General features: G+C 41.7%; 1 protein-coding gene across 2 annotated transcripts; it reads right to left on the bottom strand.

The window, feature by feature from the left end:
• Positions 1-1,700: 1,700 nt before the first annotated feature.
• Positions 1,701-17,891, bottom strand: LOC311099273 (WW domain-containing adapter protein with coiled-coil-like). Of its 2 annotated transcripts, none has more exons than XM_084139981.1 (13): positions 17,613-17,891; positions 17,362-17,395; positions 15,123-15,309; positions 14,060-14,151; positions 10,902-11,017; positions 9,782-9,876; positions 9,120-9,386; positions 6,749-6,874; positions 5,321-5,472; positions 4,974-5,059; positions 4,406-4,586; positions 3,546-3,673; positions 1,701-3,418 (listed from the first exon to the last, which is right to left on the bottom strand). In XM_084139981.1, the coding sequence occupies exons 1-13, from the start codon at positions 17,651-17,653 to the stop codon at positions 3,349-3,351; spliced, it is 1,575 nt and encodes a 524-aa protein (XP_083996107.1). In that variant the 5' UTR covers positions 17,654-17,891; the 3' UTR covers positions 1,701-3,348. The 2 variants fall into 2 exon arrangements, with proteins under 2 accessions (XP_083996107.1, XP_083996106.1); XM_084139980.1 differs by having other exon boundaries at positions 4,406-4,583; positions 17,613-17,735.
• Between the last annotated feature and the right edge of the window lie 1,827 nt (positions 17,892-19,718).

The raw sequence follows: 19,718 nt of genomic DNA, 5'->3' as shown, positions 1-19,718 counted from the left end.
AGCAAGTGTGTCCAAAACACTTCAGGAGTGTGGCAGGCCGGTCACCCTTTGGACAATTTGCTGGTTTCCATTTAGCCAACCAGTCGTTAGGGTTCGTCAGTAGTATAGCCTATAGAATCAGGATAATATTTATTTGGATATTGACTTACTCTAAAGATCAACTTTCTTTTATCTTTATCATTGGACAAAGTTACTTGGTGGATACAATCCCCAAACTGAATACATCTGTATTCTAGTAAAAACATGCTCACAGAAGTTTCACTGTGCTTGTCTCTATGCCAACATTGAGGCACAAATAGAAACTGGAGATCAGTGCAAATTGTTGTAATGTGAGCAGTGGCTTCTAGATGAATCCACCTTCAGAGCCAATGGGTGACCTCCATGCACATTGCATCACTTGCTCATGGACCAATTAGAACTAAGCGCTCTTCATTCTGGAGGATCTATAGCGCTAAATAGTACTGAAACAGTATCATGCTACTCTTGGCCACTGAAATGGTCAGGGAACCACAAGAGACTAGTCAGCTCCACATGAGTACTGTCAATAATACCAATAGATGTGCGCTGAGGCATTTCTTGAGTAGACAAGTGCCTTGTTCAGGAACATGATATAATAAGTGTTTACATGACCGGCATGAGGTTTGCATATGTGTTGATTTGCTAGTTGACAGACACTTATTCGTTGAGTAGGAAAAATACCAACAAATCAATGACAGAATGCTGGCCATAACATCTGCCTATGAAGGCCCCAATGGTAAATGAATACCTACCCATCTCCTGTTCAATGTTCTACGTCACTACCCACTTCATTTTGTTGCTAAGGCTCAACTAAATGATCACGATGAGAGACAGTAGAAATGTGAACATGTATTTTATACCTCAACCTTGAAATCACAGTGCTCTAAAAATAGCTCCATATCATAAAAAATAAATAAATACACAATTGCTAGTGAAGAATGTAAATGCTTATGAAAGAATCTCAGATTGATTGCTTTAGCCACCATCAAATCATTAATAAGGGCCATTATTCATGCATGTATCCAGTGGCTGAGGTCAACTGATTGGATTCATATTTCCTGATTGAAACGTAGGTTGAAGATATCTTCAACCTAGATTAAAACCACCCATCTAAATTCTGAGGAACATCACAATGCAAAACTTGTGATGAGCTCAGACAGCTTGAAAATATAGAAATCAGCAGTGAAAGAGAAGTAATGACAGGGAAGTCTATTCAGTAACCATTGTTGAGAAACATGCTACATTTAAATTAAATGCCTTCAAGGGAATCTAGGAGACAAATGTGAAAGACAAGCCACAGAACAGAATAGGGTGATCATTGCCATTGCCAGCTGAATATCGCCATCTAGTGCCCAATGACGGGAGCAACTGAGCATTATGTTTGAACTAGCACAACTGTACTTCTGTTTGCAGGTTTTAAGTATGACCAACATTACTGAATTCATGCAGCAATCATTAAATGACGAGCATGTTTACAACATACAGAAGTGACATTCTGCTTTGTCATGCAGGGGGCACTGGTTTAAAGGATTGGGGTGTTTGGTGTAATCTTCAGCAGGTTTTGGAGTTTGAGGAAAGGTACCATTTTGTTTTTATCCACAATCTCTGGAATAATGCATTTGCTTTCTTACAAACATCAACATAACAGTGATAACAAATAAAATGACAATATCAAGAGATTTGTGGTAGAATAATTTATTTTATTCTGATATACTTTAAAGAAATAATATACAAAGCTATGTTCACCCCATCCTCACAAAAACCTCTGGTCCCCCACTATCTGATAAGTGCGTACATCACTCCAGTTCTGCAGACCAACGCTTTGGCCGGTGCCTTCCCAATTTCAGTATGCCACTGATCGATCGGCGGGGTCTTAGGAGGGCATAGCTAAGTTTGTGGATCCGGAAGAGTGAGACAGCATTGTCGTGTGAACGTTTAATTGTAAAATAGTTACTTTATTTACTGAGGCCTAAAAAAGTTTAACTTCGGTAAAACAAAATGTAGCAAATGTTAACTACGGAGTCCATTTAACTAGTGCTGTACTGGCTTAGCTGGTATAGCAAAGAGAAAGAGGAGTCCCATGAAAATATGCCATCCTGTTCACAAGGACGCAATTAATAATGTGCAATAATTTAGGTTTACATAACCACGTGAAACTAAAGACCCTTTCACAATTTCGCAAGAAACTGCACATGATAAGGAATGAATTATTTTGCCGACTCAAGATAGACTAAACAGACAAGCTTACAAAACAAAACATCAAAGTTCAGAGGAGAGAGGAAAAATAATCAAGTACAGAGCAAATGGGGGTTCAGATGCAGGTGCGCTTCTGAGGGTATTTCGAGGTTGTGGAGGATGAGAATCGTGCCCTTTATTGTAGGATCCTGTTGAGGGGTTAGTGATAGGGACTGGGAAGTTACCGGAAGGTTACTCCATGGGGCAGTATGTTCTGAGAAGTCTCCTGGCCCAACGTTAGAGGAGGGGGTCACTGTCATGTTGGGGTGGGAAGTTAGGAAGTCTACAGACTATTTCCATCCAGCAGGAAAGCGGGGAGCATGGACAGACAGACAGACAACTTCCATCAAGCAGCTATGCATCTTTGTCAGCTCACATTTAAAAAAAAGTACTCATCAAATAATTAACCCCTGATCCTGGGACTGCTAGATTCATGATTCCTAACTATACGAGTCTGGAAGGAATCATAAAGTTGGCTCATTCAAGAATCTTCTTTGCGATGCACTCCTTCAAGTCTATGCTGAAGTCTATGCTGAAGAAGTGTTCGTGTTTGCTTCTTCCTGGAATCAGTTGGTGATCCATACATCTCAAGCCAATCTGAGTTCACGCTAGAAACTTCAGTTAAGCCACAAGTCAGTGGAGAAAAGTATGCATTCCCAACCAAAACTGGCTATTCCAGAGGAAAAGCCAGACTCTCAGTTTCTCCAGCACAACAAACACAGTCCAACAGTTCACGATTCCAAAAGGCAGCAGCTGAGTTTCTCAGGTAAGAAAAAGTATGACCTGTAGGTTCCTCAGAATCGACTTGTTTGGGTGTCCATGAAAAGCTCAAATAGGCTTCGCATTCATTTAGCCTCGAAAATTTACATCTTGGACGCCTAACGAAATCTACACTTTCAGGGGCTTGGGCAACAGTAGGCTTCATTGCTTGACCCATGACGTCTTCAACAGGCCCAAGTCTCTTTTCCGTATTCCTCATTTGCCCTTTGGTTCATGACGTTAGGGAAGTGTTCAGACCAGGGCGCATTGGGGCATAGAGGACCTCATTGCGGGCTTCTTAAGCAGTTCACCGTCCTTCGTCTCCCACACAGGTTCTCAGACCATGTAAGAGTTCTGGTTCTTTAGCTTGTCCAGTTCTTTGCTCTGCTGTCTAAGGAACAGTATCCTGGGAGAAAGAAAAGGCCAGTTTTAAGAAAATCAGCAATTTATCGTGTGACATGAAGACGCAATTCCTAGAGAAGACAATTATGACACGTTGTGTGTGTGTGTGTGTTCGCTTGTCCTGTTCTCACCTCTGTTCCCTCAGCGTGGCCTGGATCTCACACACTCTGACTAATGATCGGAGGTTTTTGAGTTCGGTGCAGATCTCAGACATGTAGAGACTGCCCATGTTGTGGGCATCTTCCCGTAACCGTGCTGCCTGAAAGAGAAAGGCGGAGCTGGTTGAGGGAGAGCACCAAAACACACATGAACCTGACTATCGAAAAGCCTACGCTCACTATGTATAGAAGTGAAGTGAACCATTGTTGTCTGTGTACGCTGAGGCAGGCAGCTTACCTACTGCTTCTAACTGGCCAGCTCCAACAGTGTTTGGTAGCTCAGCTCTTTGTAGTTGAAGTGATGGCTAACTATTTACTATAATTAAAAAAGGTCCAAAAGGAATTTGTGTCCCTTTTCTGTCCATCAGGTCTCCATGAGCAAGTGTAACCAAACTTTTGTATTATCGAAAAGCGAGCGTTGCGCTTTTTCGTATTCAATCAACTCCAAATAGGAAATTGCCTGAGTGTGGCCTTGAGAGTATAGCTACTGCCATCTAGGTACGAAATGTGATTGTATGGTAGGGCTATCTAGACTAAATGCCATTTAAAATTTCTGTTACGTAATAATATGCACACAATTCAATTATGTATATATCCTACTAACATCAATGCATGACTACTAAGTTGCTATCACATAAATCTTAATTTAACAGCTAACATGACCTTCTGTGTATTCCCGTTATATCCACACAGTGTGGTATTATTTCGATGATGACTGCATTGAACCAATACATTTTTTTGTCATATAGTTGACAGATATTCACATAAACTACTAACTCAACGTTCCCATATGTTGATCATCCCGTTCTCCCACTTCACAGTGGAGATCCTACCTGCTTCTCGATGTGCTCGGCGGGCCAGTTCTGGACGTGCCTGATGAGGTTCTCATCAAAGTGAGAGGCCAGCGAGGGAGTGAAGGAGCCGGGAGTGCTGGTCTGAGCTGACGCGGCGTTGGGAAGCGAGTGGCCGCCGGTGGCGTTGCCGTTAGGTCCTGATGGCGGACTCCCCTGACTGCTGGACGACAGAGAAAGCAGAGTAGTATAAGGACAGAGTAAGGCTCCATCCAGAAACAACCTCCAGTCTAACACCTAGACACTTGTGTTGATTGGAACGGTTTGGATAAGTGGCTACTACCATCGCGCTTTTATACATCCAATCCTTCCAGATATACACAAGTGCCTCTACATATCAACTAGGTCAGATGCACAAAGGTAGATGACGCATTACGAGGAAGGACGTTCGTCCACAAAAATTACACACACTCAAAGAGTGATACTATTCTTCTGACAAGGATCCAAAACAGGATTGTTGTATTTCCATTTCATCCGGCTATATATATTGTGGGAGCATGCAAGTAAAAGAGCACAGTGTCTAAGAAACATTCCACAAATTTCAAACTACCTCCGCTGTCGTAGGGTTCGGGGGTCCTCTGGATGTTTCTCTGCTGAAGCCTGTTGAGAAACTGGTCCTGGTTTCACTGGGGTAACCTACAGAGGCACAGAGGGGAGAGGGAGGGATGGAGAGAGTAAGTCATTAAAAGGGAGAGTGTAAGAAATAGTAAGAAGGAAACAAGGTAAGAAAGAGAGAATTAAAGCAAGATAAAGGGAAGGAGAGAAAAGAATGGTGACGTTGGGAGAAAGACAGAAACACTGAGATCACAGGGTTAAAATTACACCAAAAAAACAATACACCCCCAATCATAACACAATATTATTGGACAAGTTTAGAGTTTCCGTGGAGGTGCTGACCTTTGGTTGGGAGGAGGCGGGAGGCATGCTGAGCGGGGTTTTCTGGTTAAGGAGGTTGGTCTGGGGCGTTCCGTTCCTGGGCGACACATATGAGCGGGGCGAGGAGGCATCCGACATTAGCGATATGGGCGACGGACTTGCCTGCTGGGCCGCTATTGGTTCATGTCCAGGAGGGGAATAGCACAAAGTAGGAAATATTTTTTATAAGAGCAACCTTAATCTCACATACAAAGGTTATTACTATACTGAAGAAAAATATAAACGCAACATGCAACAATTTCAAAGATTTTTCAGTTCATATAAGGAAATCAGTGAATTGAAATAAATTCATTAGGCCCTAATCTTCACATGACTGGGCAGGGGTGCAGCCATGGGTGGGCATGGGAGGCCCCCACAAAAGGGCTTTATTACAGACAGAAATACTCCTCAGCACACACCCTCCCTCAGACGATGCCGCAGGTGAAGAAGCCGGATGTGGAGGTTCAGGGCTGGCGTGGTTATACGTGGTCTGCGGTTGTGAGATCGGTTGGATGTACTGCCAAATTCTCTAAAACGACGTTGGAGCAGCTTATGGTAGAGAAATTAACATTAAATTCTCTGGCAACATCTCTGGTGGACATTTCTGCAGTCAACATGCCAATTGCACGCTCCCTCAAAACTTGAGACATCTGTGGCATTGTGTTGTGTGACAAAACTGCACATTTTAGAGTGGCCTTTTATTGTCCCCAGCACAAGGTGCACCTGTGTAATGATCATGCTGTTTAATCAGCTTCTTGATATGCCACACCTGTCAGGTGGATGGATTATCTTGGCAAATGAGAAATGCTCACAAAAAGGGATGTAAACAAATGTGTGCACACAATTTGAGAGAAATAAGCTTTTTGTGTGCATGGAAAATGTGTAGGATATTTTATTTCAGGTCATGAAACATGAGACCAACACTTTACATGTTGTGTTTATATTTTTGTTTAGTATACATTATAAATATGCCTACAAGGACAGTCATTTATTTTAAAGGTTTTATTTTTCTTATGCATCCAAAACTTAATGAAATGCAGTGGCTATCCTTGCTTAGAGGACTACCCTGGTTAAATACATCAATAGCAAAGTTCTCTAGATTATTTAACAGAAAACTACCAGATGTTGCCCTGAACTGAAGGACGCCCATACACCACCTTCAGAGATGAGTCAAACACTTCCAGTTACAGCTTTTAACAATAACAGCTTCCCTGAAAACATTTAATAGGAGAATGCTTACAATGTATTTCTATCTGAATAAAATGCAAATGTCAGAGCGCAATGTAGGCATAGCTCTATCAACCACAAGACACTGAAAAATCAGTAAAACCAGTCTAGCTAACAAAGAGAGAGGTATCAAAAAGATCACCAGAAAGGTGACATTGGGAGAACGTGTGACAGTGGCCATACCTTGGCTGGAGGAGTGTTGAGCAGCTTGGGAAAGCAGAGCAGTGATGTTGAAAGCAGACGGTCCAGCGGTGAGGAGTTTATGAAGCATAGACTGCAAGGAAGCTTGGGTGACAGCAGCCGCGAGGACTGGAGGAGAGGGGGGGAAAACACACACACAATGAGAGAAATACAGATACAGTTGAAGTCAGAAGTTTACATACACCTTAGCCAAATACATTTAAACTCAGTTTTTCACAATTCCTGACATTTAATCCTAGTAAAAAGTCCCTGTCTTAGGTCAGTTAGGATCACCACTTTATTTTAAGAATGTGAAATGTCAGAATAATAGTAGAGAGAATGATTTTATGTCTTTCATCACATTCCCAGTGGGTCAGACGTTTACATACACTCAATTAGTATTTGGTAGCATTGCCTTTATATTGTTTCACTTGGGTCAAACGTTTCGGGTAGCCTTCCACAAGCTTCCCACAATAAGTTGGGTGAATTTTGGCACATTCCTCCTGACAGAGCTGGTGTAACCAGGTTTGTAGGCCTCCTTGCTCGCACAAGCTTTTTCAGTTCTGCCCACAAATGTTCTATAGGATTGAGGTCAGGGCTTTGTGATGGCCACTCCAATACCTTGACTTTGTTGTCCTTAAGCCATTTTGCCACAACTTTGGAAGTATGCTTGGGGTCATTGTCCATTTGGAAGACCCATTTGCGACCAAGCTTTAACTTCCTGACTGATGTCTTGAGATGATGTCTTCAATATATCCACATACGTTTTCCTTCCTCATGATGACATCTATTTTGTGAAGTGCACCAGTCCCTCCTTCAGCAAAGCACCCCCACAGCATGATGCTGCCACCCCCGTGCTTCACGGTTGGGATGGTGTTCTTCGGCTTGCAAGTTACCCCCTTTTTCCTCCAAACATAACAATGGTCATTATGGCCAAACAGTTCTATTTTTGTTTCATCAAACCAGAGGACATTAATCCAAAAAGCACAATCTATGTCCCCATGTGCAGTTTGAAAATCGTAGTCTGGCTTTTTTATGGCGGTTTTGGAGCAGTGGCTTCTTCCTTGCTGAGCGGCCTTTCAGGTTATGTCGATATAGGACTCGTTTTACTGTGGATATAGATACTCTTCACAAGGTCCTTTGCTGTTGTTCTGGGATTGATTTGCACTTTTCACACCAAAGTACGTTCATCTCTAGGAGACAGAACGTGTCTCCTTCCTGAGCGGTATGACGGCTGTGTGGTCCCATGGTGTTTATACTTGCGTACTATTGTTTGTACAGATGAACGTGGTACCTTCAGGCGTTTGGAAATTGCTCCCAAGGATGAACCAGACTTGTGGAGGTCTACAATTGTTTTCTGAGGTCTTGGCTGATTTATTTTGATTTTCACATGATGTCAAGCAAAGAGGCACTGAGTTTGAAGGTAGGCCTTGAAATACATCCACAGGTACACCTCCAATTGACTCAAATTATGTCAATTAGCCTATCAGAAGCATCTAAAGCTATGACATCATTTTCTGGAATTTTCCAAGCTGTTTAAAGGCACAGTCAACTTAGTGTATGTAAACTTCTGACCCACTGTGATACAGTGAATTATAAGTGAAATAATCTGTCCGTAAACAATTGTTGGAAAAATTACTTGTGTCATGCACAAAGTAGATGTCCTAACCGACTTGCCAAAACCATAGTTTGCTAACAAGACATTTGTGGAGTGGTTGAAAAACGAGTTTTAATGACTCCAACCTAAGTGTATGTAAACTTCCGACTTCAACTGTACATACACACAGATATAAAGGCAACAATAAACTTATGTATGTATGTAACACATACACAGATGGGTCCATACACATACATTAACAAAGATCAAGAGAGAAGGAGAGGGGTTGTTGAGTGACAGTGAAAAGAGGTGAGCAGACATGATATAGGCTATTCAAAACTGTCATTGAATGGGTGGTTTAATTTGATGATTTGTATTTACAACCCATTTGGTAAGCAAGAACCCAGTTTCTCAGGATCGCTCATCCACAACAATAGGACCCACCAACCTCGCCTCGATTAAGCTACTCCCTATATCGTGTATTAAGCCTATTCAATATCTGGTCTGAGTAAGAGAAACTCTAGAAATCAAACCAAATAGGATGTCTTCTGAAATATCAGACTGAAGATCAAAACCACTTTGGTTTTGTGGTCATTTGATAACTCAAAATTTCAGAGAACCAAATGTGTGTTTCACATTTCAGTACAGCAGCAGGTTTTTTTTTTTACACCCCCCCCCCCCCCCCCCCCCAATTATTTTACAATACCTATGCTTCATCTACATTTCAACTGGTGAGCTAAAGAATAAGCAGGAGAAATGTGGTGTTGGCCGACTCACCCTCGTTGATCTTGGCCATGTCCATGCTGCCGTTGTTCATCTGCAGGGTGGCCTGCAGCGCTGGGAGGAGCTGCCGCAGGAGGGCGGGGTCTTGGAGCAGGCCCGAGGCCTGGGATTGGACAGAGGGGGACACTGGGACCGTGGAGGAGGAGGAAGATGAGGGGGTGGGGTTAGAGCCAGAGGCTTGGTTCAGGCCCGGATTGGTGGAGGAAGAGGAGGACTGGGAAGGAGCAGAGTTGGAGGAGGACTTGACCCCTGAAGTGCTCTCTGTGGGGCGAAAAGAAGAACAAGTTAGGCTTGACACATAGGATGCACTGGCTTGACACATAGGATGCACATCTATAGTTCATAATGACTTCCTTTCCTCGTCTACTTTTTGCACACATCGAAAAGGTGATAGCCATAATGCATACAATTGTCAAGTCTTTTCAGATCAGTGCAGAGGAAGGAGAGGACACAAGGAAAATAAGTCACTTCTCACTATTGACACACGGCCATATTGTAAGACTGTAGATGATTTCACATACAGGCATCATCATAATATCACAACAAAAGGTACTCTTTAAAGAGGCAGGTAAGTCAAAATCCAGATGTTACTGCTGCATCTGAAACCTAGACTACACCCCCCCCATACACTGTACCTCTGTAGTTTTCATACTCACTTGTGGTAGCAGTGTCGACAGACTCTCGTCTGTAGTCCCGGTCTTTGGGGAACGTGTTGGACTCTCTCTTAGACGGATCTTTCTGCCTCTGCTCTCTGGACACAATGACAAACATAAAAGCAAGGTCACTGTCAGGTTTAATTAAACGGAGTGTAATTGCTGATTGAATTCCACATCAGAATGTAATTTCATGTTCAGACTTCTGTCAGAATGTGTACTCTACCAATCTCAGTTTTGGGAACTTTTGGCATGCTAAAGTAGGGCCATATGAAATCTGTTTTATTTGTTGCCTAATTCAGTTTTTTCCTAAATTCAATTTTCTCTGTTTGGTTTTTCCGTTTAGAATTGTTCCCTGCTTTTTCAGATTTACGCTCTCAAAATCATTTCAATAGAAAAACAACAAAATTGGGTGTTCCAAGTCCACAAAAATGCTTAAACCACATCAGGAGACAACTTTTGATATCTGGAAAAAACCTTTAAATCAACAACAGCACGAGACTTGTTTGGTTAGCAGTGTTTCTGTAGCGCACGTGATTGCATAGTTTGCTAAACAAATTGCCACTGGATTGATTAAAATAATCATGATATCATTCTGCCAGGCAGGCATAAGATACTTTGTGGTGAACATTTAGTTGAGAAGAGTTATGAGAAAGCCTTTCCATCGTTGACCGTTGTCATTAGCATCATCGCTAACAGCTAGGCATACACAAAGACAGATGCACGCATACATAAAGGGGCATTCCCATGTTGCTCTACAGAAGGTTGAAGGAAAATACTAATCACTGATGCATTTTGATTCTTGACTTATGACAATTTTGGGAAAATGTAAAATAATTTTCAAATTAGTTCAATACATTTAATATTGTTGAATTCCGTTTTAATGTCTGGATTCAGTGATTCCATCTGTGTTTTCCGCATCAGGGATTTTATAGGCCCTACTATAGTTCAATTAATGAAATTAGGTTCGTAAATATGTTATAATAGGCCACCGGACTATGGCAGCCACGCAGCTGTGGATTCTGTATTGAGTTTTAGGGTAGAAACAGAAGGGTTGAGGGAAAAGCGGAGAAGAGTATGGCGTTTAGGAGAGTGACACTTTTTCCATGATTCAAGGCCTTACCTCTCCAGCCAGTCTTTGGGCTTCTCCCATTGAGAGACCTCAGTCCTGCAGTTGTAGTAGTACTTCTTGCCCGAGGAGCTGATGTGCTCGGACCAATCGTCTGCAGGCTCGTGAGGCTGAGGGAAGAAGGCGCGACAAATAGGCAAACTAACACTCTAGGGTAGGTTTGGCAGAGTGCAAACCAAGTTTCAATCCGCATTGCACCATTGTTCGCCCTAGCGCTTTTGCCATTGTTTTTTGTTTTGTTGATGAAACCGAGGAGAGGGGTGTCATGCAGCGGGAATGTTATTTTTGCAGTACAGATCTATCGCGCGTGCAATGGTGTCAGAGTGAAGAAAATCAGTGTTCATTGTTTGCAGTAACTACTTTGTTGTTGTAATATCCCAAACGGACGTGGCAGTTTCACCAACTAAGGTTTTAGTTTTAAGATCAAGTAGGCCTACATTCGGGGATGTGATCAGCACTCCATGGAAAATCAGGGGAAAGGCTAGTGGCTAGTGATCAGATTCACATGTAAAGTCCTGTGTGGAGATCCTTCCTCAATAAAGTATTGGGCCTAACGTTTGTTTTATGCTTATAACCATTCTATGAGCAGAAACCGATTCAAATGTAAGAAAGTGTGGTTTATCTGGAAAACCCATTTTAGTCTAAATGTATTGACCCTACAACATACAAAAAGCAATGTTAGAAGGCATCAAGTAAAGACAACACAGTAAATAAATACAGGATGTGAGCATATAGGCCTTGCACTGTTGATAAGAGCAAGTTAGCTAAACCTGCCCACTATTTAGGCTAGTCTGCCTCCTCAGTCAAATGTGGTTGTCAGGGTGTATGCCTATATGCTGAAACGCTCTGCTTATCAGTGGTAACCTGCCTATCCTGTCTACACAGAGGACAGAGAACGTACTCAACAAGGCTAGCAGTGATACTCTGCTATTGGGCCAGGCATTCACTCTGTAATTTACAGGCGTTTTCTTTACAGGGTTGAAAGTCTTGAAATGCATGTTGAACTAACCCTTCGGTTCCAGGGGCTGATAACTCGATGCAAAAGTAACTCTACTCCATTGTTTCTCTGCAGATGGGAGGAGGGGGTTTGGTTTTGGATGCATGTATGTACACTACTGTTCAAAAGTTTGGGGTCACTTAGAAATGTCCTTGTTTTCGAAAAGAAAAGCAAATTTTTTTATCCATTAAAATAACATCAAATTGATCAGAAATACAGTGTAGACATTGTTCATGTTGTAAATGGCTATTGTAGCTGGAAACGGCTGATTTTTTATGGAATATCTACATAGGTGTACAGAGGCCCATTATCAGCAACCATCAGTCCTGTGTTCCAATGGCACGTTGTGTTTGCTAATCCAAGTTGATCATTTTAAAAGGCTAGTTGATCATTAGAAAACCCTTTTGCAATTATGTTAGCACAGCTGAAAACCTGTGCTGATTGAAGAAGCAATAAAACTGGCCTGCTTGAGACTAGTTGAGTATCTGGAGCATCAGCAATTGTGGGTTCGATTACAGGATCAAAATGGCCAGAAACAAATAACTTTCTTCTGAAACTCGTCAGTCTATTCTTGTTCTGAGAAATGAAGGCTATTCCTTGCGAGAAATTGCCAAGAAACTGAAGATCTCGTACAATGCTGTGTACTTTACAGATGCCATCTGTCAAGCATGGTGGAGGCAATGTGATGGTCTGTGGGTGCTTTGATGGTGGTAAAGTGGGAGATTTGTACAGGGTAAAAGGGATCTTGAAGAAGGAAGGCTATCACTCCATTTTGTAACGCCATGCCATACCCTGTGGGCGGCGCTTGATTGGAGCCAATTTCCTCATACAACAGGACAATGACCCAAAGCACAGCTCCAAACTATGCAAGAACTATTTAGGGAAGAAGCAGTCAGCTGGTATTCTGCCTATAATGGAGTGGCCAGCACAGTCACCGGATCTCAACCCTATTGAGCTGTTGTGGGAGCAGCTTGACCGTATGGTATGTAAGAAGTGCCCATCAAGCCAACCCAACTTGTGGGAGGTGCTTCAGGAAGCATGGGGTGAAATCTCTTCAGATTACCTCAACAAATTGACAACTAGAATGCCAAAGGTCTGCAAGGCTGTAATTGGAGGATTCTTTGACAAAAGCAAAGTTTGAAAGACAATTATTATTTCAATTTAAAAAATCATTATTTCTAACCTTGTCAATGACTACCTTTCATATGCATTTTGCTATATTTCCTATTCAAACTCATTTCATGTATGTTTTCATGGAAAACAAGGATATTTCTAAGTGACTCCAAACTTTTGAATGGTAGTGTATGTATGTATAACTGTGGTGAGCTGTGGAAAGAATTTCCTCTTAAACAACAGATTATCATCATCAACTTCTTGATGGAGATGAACACCAGAGAACGACATATCAAAATCATCCTCTGCACAACATCCGGACAGAGCCAATTGTCATTTGTCACACGAAACTGAACTGTACACAATTTGACTACACATTCAAATGTCTACGTAAAATCTAATCAAATGTTAGTCGTCACTTGCTTCATAAACAACAAGGTGTAGACTAATAGTGAAATGCTTACTTACTGGCCCATCCCAACAATGCAGAGAGGAAAATAGAAAAATACTAGAAAGATAATAGCACAAGGAATAAATACACAATGAGTTACGATAACTTGGGGGGGGGGGTCAATGCAGATAGCCTGGGTAGCTATTTGGTTAACTATTTAGTAGTGTTATGGCTTGGGGGTAGCTGTTCAGGGTCCTGTTGGTTCCAGACTTGGTGCACCAGTATCGCTTGCCATGTGGTAACAGAGAGAACACTATGACTTGGGTGGCTGGAGTCTGACCATTTTTAGGGCCTTCCTCTGACACTGCCTGGTATAGAGGTCCTGGATGGCAGGGAGCTTGGCCCCAGTGATGTACTGGGCCGTACGCACTACCCTCTGTAGCGCCTTGCGGTCGGATGCCAAGCAGTTGCCATACCAAGCGGTGATGCAGCCAGTCAAGATGCTCTCAATAGCGCAGCTATAGAACTTGCCTATGACTTGTATATGAGTTTGTCCTGTGGCTCAGGGGCCCATGATGTATTATTATAACCATAGCCTGGTGAATGCCTACTTTCAGAAATAATTTGTTCAAGAAGAAAGAAGTATCTTACTGTGTCTGACGCCTTGTTTTGATTTGAGTGTGAGTTTGAGCTGTGTTGAGAGCTGTGGTTGTGCGAATTCTCTTGTGGAGAGCAGCTGGTACCTATAAAAGAAACAATATGATGAGAACATTTACTAGAAAACTTACGAGAAATACAATAGTATTAGCAATCATAGACATGACAGGTTAGGCTACCCATCCATTGAACAAAATATTTTTTGCAGTACCATGGAATTTACAGCAGCTATCCATTTTATGAAATACCCAGGTATAGTATGTCGAAATTGTATACATTAGCACACAAGACAATCATACTCGCACAAGACAATCATACTAATATCGCCTAGGTGCATGTCAGTTTCGGAATTCTACAATGCTTGCTCATTTGGCAAGACAATGACAAGTTAACTAGCTAAAAACTGGTGCCCACGGTACCATATATTATATTTTAGTCATTTAGCAGACGCTCTTATCCAGAGCGACTTACAGTTAGTGAGTGCATAAAAAAGGCAATTCCCTCCCCTACCCTGGACGACGCTGGGCCAATTGTGCGCCGCCCCATGGGTCTCCCGGGAGGTATACTAGCACCTGTGGAACTTCAGCTACATAACTTATTATGTTAATGTTGCATTGATGTCTGTGTGGACTTGACCAACAGTCGTGTGTGCATATCTTCAGTCAGGAATTGGGCCTTAGTGGTCTATGTCTTGTTGTACGTGAGTATCTATGCATGTTTTGAGCAGGTAACGTGTGTGCAGAAGAAGTCCAAGTGCTTTTAATAGCCCAATCAACAGTGTATATATTTTAAGCAGCAGAACAGTAAGATAACAGATTACTTTATTTTGATTTAGGATATCTCTTGCCTGGTCCCAGATATAGCCAACTCCAAAGGTTGCTTGGCATAACAAAGACCACAGGAATTGGCTAACCAGCAAACAGATCTAGGACCAGGTTAAGCTCTTTCATCTGGCTGAACAAACGTACAAGCTTCTCTGTGCACACAGTACTGTTGACAAACGTACAGAGAAGGCAACATCTGCATTTGTGTGTAGCTTGGTTCTCTTTGGGCTTACCGCCATCTTTGCCTCGGAGTGTGTGAAATGTTTTTGTTTTGCTGTGCCCATCGCTGTACTTATTGACCGGACTTTCTTCAGAGCGCCGGAGCATTTTGTAGGGCGGTGTAGGATCTGATAACCCATCTCGCATTTTATCGTGACGGTGAAGGGTGGTAGATTGACTCTTTGGCTGGGATTTGTGAGTCTGCAATACAAATAGGCTTGTGTTAGTCAACATATCAATACAAAGCCACCTCTTCTGTTGGATGAATACTTCCCAACCACAGACACATACTGTAGGCCTACTTCCCACTCTTGACACTGTGCTGTACTTCTCGTGTCTGCTTATGAATGCACAACCTTTTGTAATGTGTTTTCTTCCCTAATATTACCCCAATTATTTTTGTTTGCATTTGTCATTACTGTTCTGTAATTGTTGCACTTTTATAAAGCATCTTATGGTGGGTAAATCCTTGTGCTGTATTCAGACTAGCAAGCTATGTAGCTGGCAAGCTAACTTTCGTTATTAGGTCTTTATCAATAAAACGCCACAATAAGGTGAAGAGCGTTTGATTTAGCTGCTGGAGAGCAAGGAGACCCCGAGCTCCGCTAAAACTATGGACAACTACAGTTTTAATATCATCACCTCTTGAAGAGCATAGTCACATGAACTACACATTTCCACATTTAGTTCTGTAAGATTTATACAGCAAGTAACTGCATGCTTTTCATGATCAGTAGCTTAACATAAATTGATCATGTATTTTCAGATATGTGAGTGTAGCCTATCAATTTGGCATGTAGCTAGCTAGATAAACAAACAACGTGTCATTTAGCTTGCTTCATCAGAGATTATGATTTTGGAAATCGGCAACTCCTCATCCTGATAAAGTTGTCAGACTACTGTCGGTCCATAGATAAAACAATATTTGGATAGAGACATCTAGTTTATCCCCTGAAAGTTAGCTTGTTAACTAGCCATATTGACGTGATATGTGATTAGCTAGCCAATTTGATGTGGTCCATCATTCAATATAGCCTATCATGTCTGTCAACAATTGTGATTAAAACAATGTTGAAAAGGGGATAACGTTCGCTAACTTCGCTAGGTAACGTTAGGCCTACATTGGTTGGAGAAAAAAAGTACACTACTAGGTCTACTTACCACGAGAAAAAAGTACACTACTAGGTCTACTTACCACACTATGTTTAGCCAGCTGTACAACGTTTCTACCGGTAGCTTGCACAATAAACATTATCAGCCGTCAGTAGGCCTACATCGGCACATGTGCCCTTCTGCTGCTTGACAGACAGAGCCCACAAAGGCTTGTCAGGCAGCTATCGTTCACTTTTATTTTATATCACTCAAATATCCAATTAATGGTGGCCAATATGAGAGATATCGTGACTCGAGGCTACCATCACGTATCTGAAATTACATTATCAATTGTTGTTTACTGATCGTGAAAAGCATGCGGTTACTTGCTGTATAACTCGGATTCGAGCTAAATGTGCGCAACTGATTTGCATGGAATAATTGGAAATGTGTATTTCTGACTATGCTCTTCAAAGGGTTATTACAACTAAATAGTTCAAATGTATTTAACAATCCCTTGAAAACGGCATGCAGTTGTCAATGGTTTTAGCGCCCTGCACCATTTGTGACGTTTTATTGATAACGACCTATAGTTATCTTAGCGCTAACATTAGCCAGATAACGTTACCTCGTTAGCTAGCAGAATATAATTACCCAGCTACACTAGCTAGCAAATTAGCTATTTAGTTAGTTATAGACGATATTGTTATGCTACATTAATTATCCAGCTGGCTATCAAGGCCTGAAATGTCAAGTTATCGTAAAAGTAAACATAGTTAGCGTTGGCTAACGACTAGCTTACCTAGCTAGCTATCTAACGTTAGCCATCTAGCTTTAGCTAGCTACGTCACGGGAAAAACAGTCAGCAGTTAGCTCGCTGGCTAGTTAACCATCAGTTGTTGTTAAACACATTAACGTAGTTAGCTAGTTAGTGTAAATAGCTAACGTTAGATATAGGCCAACGTATCTCCAGTAACGTAATTTTGCACAAAACTGAGCAATGGCTTGTGAGTTGCAAAGCCAAGCAGAGGCCTGCCTAACTAAGGTTACGAGTTAAGTTAGCTAACGTTATTTAGGTGGCTATTTTAACCAGTTAGTTAGCTAGATAACATACTTGCTAACTACCTAGCTAGCTAATTAGCCTGTATACTCTTTATTTACCTGATAGGGTTGTGAATCCCTTCGGTCGTTGCACCTGAAATATAGGAAAATAAAGTTAGCCAAGTTATAGGGCACACGTCTGAAATGTTGATGCAGCCTCTGCTCGCGCTGCAAAGATATACTACAATTAGCTAGCTAGCGAAAACCTAGTTAGCTATAACTAGCTAGACATGCTAGCTAGCAGCATTATTATTTTAAAGGAGTGGTGGAGCCGTCAAGGAGAGGTGGCAATAAAATGTATTGTCGTTTACCCATCGCTGAGTCTCGGTTGTTTCCTTGCATGCATTACCATCAATGCCGTGTTGATGTGTGTGTGCGCGAGGGGGTGAACTATGGACAACAAAATATGATTATCGTCTTTGGTAACTTGATCTTGGTGATGTCTCGGTATTTAGTTAGCCAGCTGGGAAGCTAGCAACTAATTTTGCACAGTGACTAGCTAGCTACACTATGTTGAAAACGGCCTTTGGTCCATTATTTGCTCGCCTAAACTGCACAATATATCCTGTGCAGTGCAATGAAACAGACGTAGCAATGCGAACTGCCCCGCCTCCAAGCTCTTAGCTATTTCCGGGATACTCCCATGTCGGAAAATAGTCGCAAACCATTTAAAAATAATGATTTACAACGCAGTCTCACAAATAACTTTCTCACCTAGAAAGGTGAACACAGAGGAAATACAGTGGTTGAAAAAACAACACAGCCCACCTAACTGATAATGCACATGGCTAAGAAAAGGAGGTTATGAAAGCAAGGTTCACAAAAGTAATTATAAAAGCGGTAGGCATATGCACTTTCCCCTGCCCCCAGTAGCCTATATCAGATAGCCAAAAAAACTCACAGTGCCCAATGCAACATTAAATTATAAATCAACCACTATCCCCTACCCCTAGTGTTCTTAATTCATCCATGGACTTTGCAAAGCATTACCCAATCTAATCAAAGTGATAGTTTGTTGAATTTCATAGCACTAGGCTGAGACGAAAGCCTAAACAGACTGTGGCCCTTCGGGACCAGTAAGAACACTTCCCATGATTTTTTTTGATTGACCCTGGTCTGGATAGCCTACCAATCAGGACCAATGCTGTCTTTCTGTATGGCTGTCTGTCTGTCTGTCTAGTCTGTCTGTCTGCCCGTCTGTATAATGGCAAGGAGACATCAGACCATGCCTTTATTTGGCCTCTGCATTCCAATGCCTGGTCTGGTCCACTCAGATCAAAATGAACCAACCTTGTGATATAGAACTGATGGGGAAACATGTAGGGGGAGGGGGACATTTGCACCAAAGTTTTATTGAACCTTTATGCTTGCCTGGTAAATTTGGGTCAGAGCTGGTGACAGGTCACATGGGCCAATACTGTCTGGATCAGACTGGCGCTCATTGCTTTTACTGTATGTTTGTCTCTTATTTTGTTCGCGTGTGGATGTTCAAATGGACCCAACATCTCATGTTTTAGAAGGAGAAACATCCATGGAGTCACTTTCTCTCTGGTGAGTGTTACCTAATTTGGACTGTGCTGAGCTTGCTGAATTGCATGTTGACAGCATCATTTTTGATATGATTTACATTATTTTGATCCAATATCTGTAGAGGATGGTTTGTAAAACAAATAAACAAACTGTTATGAGTGGAAAAGCTGTCTGTTCTTTTCAGTAAGAATAAATTCAGCACTTTTGGTCACAAACAGTGTGTAGACTTCTTTGATTTCAACACAGTTCATCTGATTTATCAAGCACCATTTTTAGTTTTCCCCGTTCTCTTTAAAGTATTGAGTCATTTTCCACTCACACAGTACAATATTCATATTTTTAATGTCAACAAAAGTCACAAACTGACTCAGTTGCTTGTTAGTCAACTGTTTAGGAATATAGATCGCAGCCGTGTACTTGCTGTCAAGTATACCACAGATGCATTTGATTGATCGGTTTCAGTGTACTTTCAGTCTGTGTACATCAATCAATGATGTTACATGAAGGACAGAAAAGCTATGATTCAGTGGTGAGAGAGCATAGACTTATATAATTGGGTGAGAGAACTTACACTTCAATAACATGGCACTATGTGGACTGTAGAAAGTATAATATATAATATAATAATAATATGCCATTTAGCAGACGCTTTTATCCAAAGCGACTTGCAGTCATGCGTGCATACATTTTTTTTTTGTGTATGGGTGGTCCCGGGGATCGAACCCACTACCTTGGCGTTACAAGCGCCGTGCTCTACCAGCTGAGCTACAGAGAACCACGTTTTAGAATGTGGACTATTGAAATAATGGCTTTCAATGAGAGTGACAACTCTATAACTCACATTTCTATCTGAAATCAGTCAGGTCCTACACTAAACTACATAATAG

This window comes from Coregonus lavaretus (genome assembly GCF_964263955.1).
Source record: "Coregonus lavaretus genome assembly, chromosome: 23".
Lineage (NCBI taxonomy): Eukaryota > Metazoa > Chordata > Actinopteri > Salmoniformes > Salmonidae > Coregonus > Coregonus lavaretus.
The sequence above is the reverse complement of the archived record's forward strand: the minus strand, read 5'-3'. Positions and strand labels throughout refer to the sequence as shown.

Bases quoted from the DNA above. Each gene is read 5' to 3' on its own strand.
- LOC311099273 (XM_084139981.1), bottom strand. From the start codon at position 17,653: ATGGTAATGCATGCAAGGAAACAACCGAGACTCAGCGATGG. The intron at 17,396-17,612 runs GTAAACGACAAT...CCTATATTTCAG, and splicing joins CAACCGAGACTCAGCGATGG to GTGCAACGACCGAAGGGATT. The intron at 9,387-9,781 runs GTGAGTATGAAA...TTCGCCCCACAG, and splicing joins TGTCGACACTGCTACCACAA to AGAGCACTTCAGGGGTCAAG.